This window comes from Rousettus aegyptiacus, unplaced genomic scaffold (assembly GCF_014176215.1).
Source record: "Rousettus aegyptiacus isolate mRouAeg1 unplaced genomic scaffold, mRouAeg1.p scaffold_m13_p_9, whole genome shotgun sequence".
NCBI lineage: Eukaryota > Metazoa > Chordata > Mammalia > Chiroptera > Pteropodidae > Rousettus > Rousettus aegyptiacus.
In genome coordinates, this window is record NW_023416312.1 from 59,178,672 (window position 1) to 59,190,040 (window position 11,369).

At 41.0% G+C, this 11,369-nt stretch overlaps 1 protein-coding gene across 1 annotated transcript; it reads left to right on the top strand.

The window, feature by feature from the left end:
• Window positions 1–339: 339 nt before the first annotated feature.
• On the top strand, window positions 340–1,524 carry LOC107503608 (protein ARMCX6-like; the record flags this gene model as incomplete). Its single annotated transcript, XM_016132168.2, has 1 exon — window positions 340–1,524. A coding segment is annotated over one exon (579 nt), but the record flags the coding sequence as incomplete, so codon positions are not given.
• Window positions 1,525–11,369: the final 9,845 nt, after the last annotated feature.

The following is an 11,369-nucleotide window of genomic DNA, read 5'->3' on the forward strand; positions in this document are numbered from 1 at the left end:
AATTTGTGTCCAGGCAAAGATGATCTGAAAATCTCCTTCCCAGAACATCACAACTAGATCTCTTTCTGAAAACCACCATAGATGTGAGATACCTATCAGGGCCAGAAGTTGATAGTGTTCACCCACTAATCAGGTGAGAGAGAAACCGCAGTAAGAACAGAAGAGGGGGGAACTTCAGATAGGGGTGAGAACATGAGGTCTCTGGATTTTAGTCAAATGTCCTGAAAGATCCTAGTCCTGGGGTTGAGAAGACATAAACCATGAGCATTAATGACCCAAGGTATCCTAAAAGGACATAGTCCCAAAAAAGAAGAAGCATCTCTACCCTGATAAAAATTCTGGCTTTATTGTGAGGCATACATTTTCTTAAAAATCACTTCTCTTATAAGCCTTTCCAAATGTCCTCTATTTCAGGGTAAATGTTATTTTTTTCGGACTAAGGATGCTGTTTTTTCATTTAGCCACGATATCAATAGTCATTTGGCCTGCCTCTCCATTGTCGGAAACATGATCCCCATTTGTGACCCAGCTGTTAAGGAGAAGGCTCTATGTGCCCTGGATAACGTGAATGCCAGTATGGAAAATCAGGGCCAGATTAAGATGTACATCAATGAAGTGTGTCGGGAGACTGTGTCACATTGCTGCAATTCATTTCTGCAGCAGGCCGGATTAAATTTGTTAATAAGCCTGACAGTTATTAATAACACGCTTGCCAAGTCCGTTTCAGACTTGAAGTTTCCTTTGATATCAGAAGGAAGTGGATGTGCTGAGGTTCAGGTTTTGAAACCATTGATGGCTTTGTCTGAAAAGCCAGTCTTGGCAGAGGAATTGCTGGGTGCCCAAATGCTGCTCTCATGCATGTCCCTCTTTATCAGGAACGGAAACAGGCAGGTTCTCCTGGACATCCTGGCCTCTTAAATGGCCATCTCGAACAGAATGGGACTGAATCTACCTATAATCCGTTTGGCGAACACACACTCGTGTTCTCATTCAAAGACTCTGCAGTGGGTGCTATAGAAGATCCAGCCTTAGCCAGTCACCATATCATGGGATGAAAGTTACACTTGCTAAATCGAGGACCACACTCTTATTGGCCAGGCGGGGGTTCCCACAGAGCTTCGAGTAACTTCTTGGTTTCGCAGCCTGCAGGCAATGCGTACTGTAAATTACTCCCTTACTTCTTCCTGTGGTAAAGGGCTCGTTCCAGCTGCCAGCTGTGGATAAAAAACATCATATTATAGCATCACGAAGGATGCCTTGCCTGTGGTGGTCTCCCTGTCTAAACCGGGCCATTTTGTGGAGCCCAGATGCGTATCGGAGCTTGTGCTGAAAATGCATTTGTTGCTGCATAGGTTGAATTCTTTTTCGTTTAGTCTTTCCTGTACACGAGCTGATGGATGGTGACCCTATTCATCAAAGAACTACCCTCCCTTTCTGTGTGCTGTACTGACTTAACCTCATCCACCCAAGTCTATGATTGTATGTATCATCAATAAAATTGTGTGCTTTGATTGGCAAAAATGAGACATGGTACTTGTCCCTGAGTTTACAGTCTGCATGAAGAGAAAGACAAAACTCCACGATGAATGCTAACTAACTGGGGGTGTTTTCTTCATGACAAATGCATGCTTATCAATGTATGGGTAGAGATGGGCTGTGGTGTTCAGGACAACTCTCAAGAAGGGGTTGGGGGCTGGGGTGGGCAGGGTGTGGAGGGGGGTTTGGTGGAATTAGGATGGAATGTTGGGAGAACTAAAAGAGGCAACACCTGTGAAGCAGGCGGCAGTGTGCCTGTCACCTGGCACACGAAATCCCTCGATGAAGGTGTTTTACCTTGACTGCTGGCCTACAGAGGACGGTCAGTATCCTTGGGTTTGTCTACATATCCTTGGGGGCCACTGGCCAATCCATCCCTGCGCATATAATGCACAATTATAACAATAATGGTTGCCGCTTGCTGAGTGCCTACTTTGTGCAATTCCCTCCCTTCTGGGAAGCGGCTGACTTTTCCCTTCCTTGGGATCCCAAGACCAAATTCCTGGCAGAGCGAGAAGGGTCGGTTGGTCCCTGATTCCCTGGGGGGAACCTTCTTTCTGCCCTATCCGTGGTATCTTTGGTGTGATCCAGGAAGGGAACCTCCCCGTGGGAGTTGTAGGGCAGACGCTGAGGGTGCTTGGAATGGCCTTGGCTGTTCCATCCATCGGGAAACACCTCCTCCCCTCCATCCAAGCTCCTGTCACCCCTTGGAGGAAAGGTAGAGCCCAGTCCTTCCCACTGAACCCCTCCATGGAAACGGGCAACTTATTCCGCCACCCCCTTCCTAATATTTTCAGATCCTTTCCTGCATCACAAAACCCAGGTTCCCTGCATGTTTGTGGGGTGTCAAGAAATAGTCCTCTTCCTCATATCCTTGGTCAACAAGTGGACAAGAAGCTTCCCTTGAGCAGAGCTGCTTCTGCAACTGGCACCTTCTCCTGGTATCTCCTGGTATGCTGCTTAGGGCCACTGTTCTCCCGGGCATTAGTGCTCTCTAAGTGCTCCTGAGCACTCTCCTTCATAGAGAGCCTAGTCCTATTTCCTTTCTCCCTTCTCCTAGAGTTTGAGTTACAGATGGGTCACAACTCTGCTGCTTGTACCCATTGCCCTACACTTCAGGCTGTCTAGCGGGCATGGGTGCCTGCCAGGTCCCAGAGCCTTCTTGGGGAATCCTCCAACTTGGAGTGGGTATGCTACCTCTTCCTGGGTCCTGGCACCTTGGACAGCCAGCACATGACTCGAGGTTGTTGTGACAGCACACCCTCAGCAAGGCTTATCCCCCCGGAGCTTTTTTGCTGCCCCTGGAACCCGGTCTTATTTCCTAAGAGCTGCTAATGTGGCCATCGCCTTTTTCCAAGTGAGTTTCATATGAGCTGGCCAATCAGTTTTTTCATGTAGGATTGCCTTTGCAGACAGCTCCTGTGTCTGTCTACCTGTCCCGGTAGAGTCAGCTTGGCTCATGCTGTCTTCAGTGACACCTTATTGCTCAGTCTCTTTAATCTCAACACAAAGGCAGAGGGTTTTCTCCTTCCTCTTGGCTCAGGATCCCAAATTAGCATGCACCTCCCTATTTCTCTGCACTCTGCTGAATTCCCCTTTGAGTCCTGCCTCAGGCAGTTGTCCCCCATCTCTGAGGCAGGCACTTGGTGCTTGCAGGCTACAGTCCCAATGCAGGGAGGGCCTCAGAGACCTTCTGCTCAGAGCAACCCTGTCACAGGGAAGCCTGCTGGCATCGAACTGTCTCCACAGTGTGTTCTTGGCCCAAGTCAAGAGCCTTCTCTCCATTTGCTGGCACCGCCCTCCCGAAGACACTCCCTATGCGTGGAAGCTCAGGACTCTGGTCTGCCCTTCATCCCTTGGTGGGTTGCTATGTCAAAGCAGGAGCCCAGTTCCCAGTGGATTCTGCCTAGGGACGTAAAGGGGAGTCGGGAGCATGCCTGCCGGTCAGGGTCTGATTAAGATATTCAGAGGCTATCAGCGCTGGAAAGACTATGGTGCCCCCTCCCACACTGAATTCAAAATGAAACAGCACGGGACCACCAAGCACAAAACTTACCTACCTGCCTGCTGCAACGAACAGAGATTCTTTCTGGGTGTCCCAATGGTGAACATTTGACATGGTCATCAAAGTTTGAACTCGTCACACTCTGTGGGGAGGTGCTCTGCCATAATGGGGCTGCCCCAGCCTAAGCTGTCTCTTGCGTAAATCTAGCACTGCTGCCACAGACTGCCTTCTAGTTCCAGAAAGGCTGTGGCTTTTCTTCTTATTCATCTCATTACTATGTCTACATTTGGTGCCCGTAGGTACCACATTGACTCCCAGTGCCCTTCCCAGCCTGCTACCTCTCCTGGGGTTTCTGTGGCTTTATACTCTCTGCCCCCACCATAAGTACAGGCAAAGTTGCAGACATCCAGCTTCTCAAACTCTGCATCCTCACCGTGGCCCTATGTGCCACCCTCAAAGCAATTTCAACCACAATCCCCTCACTTTGAAGTGCCACCCACCATCAGGCACAGCCATCACCAAGTCAATCTGGAATCCACCATAGTGTCATTTGGCTAAGAGTCAGACAGCTGTGTGGAGGACTGGCTCCCTGCTCCATTCTAGGGGCCACTGATTGGTCTAAGATACAGATGGGTGCTGCACCAGAGTCCAGCACGGTCCTGCAGAGGATCGGCCAATCCCTTGTCTGCTACACATGCTGCATGCATCGCCACACACTCTGTAACTTCCCTATGCTCATTGCTCTTAGCCTCTTGTCCACCCTGACTCTCATTTTCCCTGTCGACTCTTGTTTTTGTGTGTAGCTTAGGACCGGGTTCCCCACTCCTCGACTACAAAATGAGTCTCCATATGATTTCTTAATTCTCTCACACCTTTCCACTTAAAGGGTTGACTCAAGTGTCACTTGGAATTTACCTTTGGGCAAGGTGGAAGGCGTGATCCAACGTTACTTCTTTTCTCAAATGGATAACCAAATAACGCAGCACCGCTCGCCACTCCATTCTCATGCTCCCGTGTGGCACATTCTAGGATCTTCACGTACCTAGTTGATTATCCCCTCTGTAGCTTCCCGGTGTTGACTTCCCTCCTGAGGAGTACCCTTCTGTCCCAGGAATCTCTAACTTAGCCAGGACCCTCAGCTCACTGGGTGGCCTATGGCAGGTAGTGTGTGTCTTGGCGAGGAGTTAGCACTTGTGAGCACTTGTGAGCAGGCCTCTGCCAGTTTCCTTCTTAGGAATTTTTTCTGGCCCACGGGTACCTTAGAAATCCTCACCCTGCCTGTTCAGCACTATGAAAACCTGTGCATTGGTTTCTTCCCTCAAAAACTTATTTGCATGAGAGAAAGCAAGTTTGATTTCTACATAGATTTGATGTCAATATGGTAGCCGTTAAACACATTTGATCAATCTGGAATTGTAACGGTTTTGTTTTTGTCAATGATTTCCTGTGGGACTTTTATATTATCATTTTACTTAGGACAGTCTTTCACTATTCATAGTATTAGAACATATTTGCCTACATTTCCTTCTCATATAAATACAGTTTCCATTTTAGAGTTAGCTCCCTTAACCTACCAGTAGCGTGTGTGTGTGTTGTGTGTATGTGTGTTCGTGTACATTTGCTTTGAGGTAGACTTTAAACATTAATTTTCTCTATGTGTATAATAAATTATACTAAAATCATTTATTGCAGAATCCATTTTTTATGTTTTGATGGAAATTATACTGTTTATGGATTAATTGGCAAGGATTGGTGTCTACAATTTTCCCATTTAAGCATATTTATTTACATACATTTTGGTACTTAGTGATTTTTTTATAACTATCTTTCACATTTTATTGGGGGGGGTCATTTCTACATATCTGTCTGTTTTTGTTGCTTTGTGACTGGGTATGGCGTTTACCTCCTACAATGTTATGTTACTTCTACTCTGCTGTCCTTATTCCATATGTCAGCACACTAGATAGAAATATCTGTGGTTTCTGCTGCTTTTGGAACAGTAGTAAAAAGGGGAATAGTCAAGTGCTTCACCATCATTATTCCTAAAGTGGAAGGAAGGGGAAAAGGACAAGGCTTTAAGCCCTATTATTCCACAAATGCTCTTTCCCCAGAACTTTTCTTAAAGAAACTTTCATTTCTTTCATTTTACTTTCATATTTTCTTTTCCCTCTTGTCTGACCATGGAGTAGTTCAAACTGGTTCTTCTGGTTTATTCAATCATATATATATATATATATATATATATATATATATATATATATTTTAATCCTGGCAAGGTTGTCATTAAGTTCTACTGTCCTTTGTTCTTGGAAATCTGGATATGGGATGATTTTGAAGAAAGAAAAGGCAATCTGATGGCTCAAGGTATTGCCACAAATAAGCACTCCAAATAACCATGCCACACAACCCCCTCCTAAATAAATATATGCATCTCACAAAGACCAATTGTTAATGTGTACGTATACATCTAGAATTCTATATTTTTCAATATTCAGGCCTTTAATTTGGGTAGTAGATGGATTTGGTGATAGTCTCAACTGAGGGCATGTGGAGATAATGAAAGCAATGGGTAATAGTCTCACCAGTCTTTTCTCTCAGCCTTTTCTACCCTGCTACTTGGGCTGCCCCATGTTGGACCTCAGCCTTTTCATGGCTTGTGTCTGGGGAAGTGAGAAACTCACCCCAGTATTCTGAGATTTTTACATATCCTGATCTGGTCATTCCTAACACCTACCCCCTCTAGGGTTTTGATCTAGGGATTGATCTGAGCCAGGAGATATGTGGTTGGCTGTTGTTCTTTCTTCTTCTCCCCTTCTCCCTTCACAAAAGTCTTCTCTGATGGACATTTATTTATTTTTGGTCTTGAGTTCTCACTACTTATAGCTTGCAGGCCTCCTTCCTGATATGTAATTAGAGCTTTTGAAATTTAGAAAAACTCTAAACTGATGGCTATGAGTTTTAAAAATTAGCTCTGAGAACTCTAAATTTCTTGAGCCAGGTTCAGGCAGTAGCTTGTCTTTGTGTGAAGTTGTAACCCTAATTATTTAGTCTTAATGCTGAATGGGCTATATGAGAATATTATTTACAAGGGGGATGATATATAGTTTGGTTAAATATTTTTATAACATTGTCCCTGTTACATGCTAAAGGTACTGCACCAGATCAGGATTAAATAAAAAGGGGCCAAGTGGGCAACCAGGACACTTTCGTATATGTTTGCCTCAATCCTCAGGGGGCCAGGAGAAAGAGATGTATGTGGTGTTAGGAAGCTCTGCAAAGCATAAATCAGGCATCTCACATAACATCATATCTACAGGTCTGGGAAAAGACAGGTCAACCAATTCTTTACATGCTGTCTTAAACTTAAATTTAATTTATTCAAAAAAAGTAACATCTTAGTGGTTCAAAATTCAAAAGATAACAAAGGGTACACATAGAAAATCTCTTTCTCAATTCTTGGTTGCCACAACCTGGTTCTCTCCCACCAGAGGCAATGTCATCAGTTTTTTGTGCAACATTCCAGAGAGATTTTGTATATTAGCATATTTATTTATTTTCACATATTCATAATTATCTTAATCCTTTGGTATTATTACATAAAATATTTCATTTTTCAGTTTATAGCTGTATAGTATTTCATTGCATAACTATGGTGTAATTATTTCGTCAGTCTCCTATATGTGGATATTTTGGGGGCTTTTTTTGCTCTTTTTTTCCTTGATATTACCAACAATGATTCAATGCTTATTCATACTTCTTTTTCTTCCCTTCTCTCTTTTTTATCCACCTAATTTTAGTTATTAAATTTTATTTCTTTGTGTTTATCTTTGCACTACTCAATACATGTTGATCCCTACTGCCTGCTTTGTCTGGTTTAGATGGTGTCTTCTGACCCTAGCTACTAAGGATAAGAAAATCAACATATTTACATTACCTACCACCTTCTTTTTCCTTCTACTTTATCTGCATTTATCACCATTACAAACATTTGTTCTGTAACCATAATCATCGCATTTGTTTTGGTCTTCATCCTAAATTTACATAGATTTGACTCTAATTGCTAGACTTTTGTTATCATTTCTTTTCTTCCTGTATTTCTGTCACTTTTGCCTTTATCTCTGTGATTGTTAAATTTCTTCTGCATGTTCCCTGAGGACTGACAGCTCATATTTCAGCTCATTCTTGTCTTGCCATCCCCTTCCTGAATCTTGCTTAACTTCTTCATTAAAACTTTCTAATTCATGGTGAAAAGTTTGGTGACAATTTTCATTTACTTTTTTTCAGATGAGTTTTCTTTATTTCCCATGTGTTTTTCAGGTCCCCTTTTTCCTTTCGTATATTATCTGTGTTTAGCTCTTGTGCCAGTTCCATTTTGATTTCCATCTTTGAGGGATATCAGGTTTTATTGAACCAATCGTTTGAAAGGTTCATCTATGACAAGAGCCACCATTGTCTTTCTTGATACCAATAATTTTCTTTATGGGCCAAGGCATTAGAAAGAGATAACTGTGAGCTGTTGAAAGTATAGTCTCTCCTCTCCCCTGCTGCTCAGGGGCAGACTCATCTCCAGTGTTACCTTTGGAACAGATAACTTTCTGCAAATATGACCTTTCTCTGTGACTCCTTATTTAGACCAATCTCTCTGTGTTTCTTATTAGGGATTTTCTGCTCCATGGTAGCTCCTGTTGTCAACTTGCATATGCTTCTTATCTTCAAGAAATATGCAAATTTGTTAGGAAGGTAGATCTCACATTAAGTGTTCTTACCACAATGAAAAAGAAAGACAGAAAAATGAATGAATGAATGAATGAATGAATGAAATCTCTTTCCTTCTGGAATTAGGTATTGTCTAGTGATTGAAGTGAGAATGCAGAATCACTGCTAGAGACTTTCTGGAAAAGTAATAGTACAGACTGTCAAGCATAAAAACCAATTTACAAATTAACGAAGATGCTCTCTGTAAAGGAGTTAGAGCCCAGTATACTGCCAGGACTGGTTTGGACAGAGCCTCTAGTCAGGCCCAGAAAGGCAAACAACTCCATGTTCTCTGCCAGCCTTCCTGAGCTTTCTTACTAGACAGCACAGGGAGCGAAGACAAACATAATGCAGCATCTTTCTGTCTTGGCAACTGAGCTTGTGCTTATTAAGAAAACAATGTGACAAAAAATATGCTTAAATCACATCCATTGCATCTTTAGTTGAAGTAGCTTTTCATGATTAATTTTCTTAGCATTAATCACACTTCATTCTATTTTCTATTTCCTTTGCCTGTCTTTCCCACTAGATAATAAGCCCTATGAACACAAGAATGTTGCCTGTTTTGTTTATTATTGAATCTCCATCTGTCTCTCAAGTAATTAGTGCTCAAGGTCTACTCACTTCAATTGTCTAGCATTCAAGCTGTAATTCTGGTTCTGGAGAGGAGTTGTGTTTATCTACATATTTTTAGAATATCTTTAATAAATGTGCATTATGTTTATAAAGAGAAGTTTGTTTTTAAAATGTGTTAAACAAACAATATTTATAATTTGACATTAATTAATTTTTAAAAATGTAGATGCATGAAAGACAAAAACATTACACATTCCATATCTTGAGGTCCTGTTCTCAGGTCTCTCTTCCCTTTCTAAGAATCTCATCCACTGTCATGGCTTCAATTATCACACGTATGTTAATGACTCACAATTCTATAGATCCTGCATTGAAGATCAATTTGTTTGATGCCTACAGATAGCATATCCCACAGATATTTCATGTTCAATATAGTTGAAATTGAAGTCATCATTCCCCAGTCCGATACAAAAATCATTCCCCCTTCTATCTTCTGTCTCAGTGAACACAACCACCATCCACTCAGTTGCACCTGCCAGAAACCTAGTAATTACTGACTTTTTAATTCTCCTTCATCCTATATTCTCCCTTATCCTAGCTTGTCTCAAAGTCCCATTGATTCCACTTCATTAATGTTTTTATAAATGTTAATATGTATCAGAAAATACATATACATAATAGCAAAGCGATTAGTACAGAATTTATGATGAACATGAATAATTTTCCCTCTTTTTCCTACTTAAACTCGGTACCACTTTTTAGAATCTGAAAACAACTTTTATTGGCTTTTCAGCTCCTTCAGATACAGTGGTTCTTAACCAAGAGTGATTTTGTTCCCCCAGGGGACATTCGTCAGTCTCTGGAGACAGTTTCGGTTGTCACAACTGAGGACAAGGGCACTACTAGCATTGTGTGGGCAAGGGCCAGAGATTCTACAGTACACAAGACAGTTCTCAGCCTAAAATGTTAATAGTGGCAAGACTAAGAATTGTTCCTATGGTTATCTTCAAAATGCCAAAAAATATACTTCTACCCCTAATGACCTTCTGATATGAAAATAAGATACTTTACTCATTTAGCTTATAATTCACCCTGTCCTTCTCTTATTCTCAATGTTTATAGTGTTATTATTTTAGTTTAATCACACAATCAACAATTATTTATTGAACACCATTGCATGCCAGGCACTATTCAAAGGACTAAGAATTTGGTAGTGAGCAAGATAGAGATAGAGGTAATAGGCCATAAAAACAATTAAAATAAATAAAGTAGCTAAATTTAACTTTATAAGAAATACATAAACCTTTATTTTGTTTCACAAACTTCCACCAGGATTCAGTCACATCTCACATTATAAAATGAGAAAATCAGCTCTACTATCCTTTCTTCTGTCTTTTATCATCTTTTTCTATATACCCCATTCTGGTAGCAATATTTTATTAAGTTTCATGCCTACTTGAAATCTCATCCTTATGATGATATGTGAATCATTTCCTAAAACTTAGTAAATAGATTGGAGTGTTAGGACACTACTTAGCTCACAATGAGCAATATTTATATATTCATAATCATGTAAATACTGTTCATGATTTTCAACGTATAGAGTTTAAAACAGAACATTTTAATGGAATAGTTGGTTGTTATAGAAGATAATGTAAAAGTAAACTGAAACTTACTGTAGAGATACATGATAAATTGATAGGTGATAGATAGATAGATAGATAGATAGATAGATAGATAGATAGATAGATAGATGATAGGTAGAGATGGATGGATAGATAGATAGTAGATAGATGATAGATAGATAGATAGATAGATAGATAGATAGATAGATAGATAGATGTAGAGCAGAAACCTCAGCAGCATTCTCTGCATCGGAAGGGCAAGACCCCCTTGCTTTTAAGACCCCATGAAGGCACCCTTTTGATGATTATACCACCTGGCTCCCTTGGGTACTTTCACAAGTTCAATTTAGGTCTTTCTTGGGATGTAGGAGTGTTACATTCATTTGGTCACTTTAGACTGTTCTGGGAACCATGTAGCCATGTTCTACTTATATATCGTCTTCTGGTATGGTAAAGCTAGGTGTAAGTTATTAATCAATTTTATCAGAGTATGAATGTATTTTACCCTGAAAATATTAACTTAGTAGCTTAGGAGTTAGTTCAAGCCTGCCCCATCCTAGCTGGCATGGTCAGATGTCAGAGACAGCTGAGATTAGCTTTTGCTTTCAATCTAGACCATTATAGTTGCTTAGAAATATTCTGGAATCTAAGGTCAAGGTTCCTGAGTCGTTTAAAGGATACTGTTCATAGATTCAAGACTCACTAGACTATTTTTCCTTATACTCCATTAAATGCTGAACTCTCTATCTTTATTAGTTGTATATTTTTAGCAAATACATTTTTGTTTTGTTTTGTTTTGTATGACTGTTTGCTATTGCTGAATAACAAACCACTCCAAAATTCAGTAGCCGAAAACTGCCATCTTATTTGCT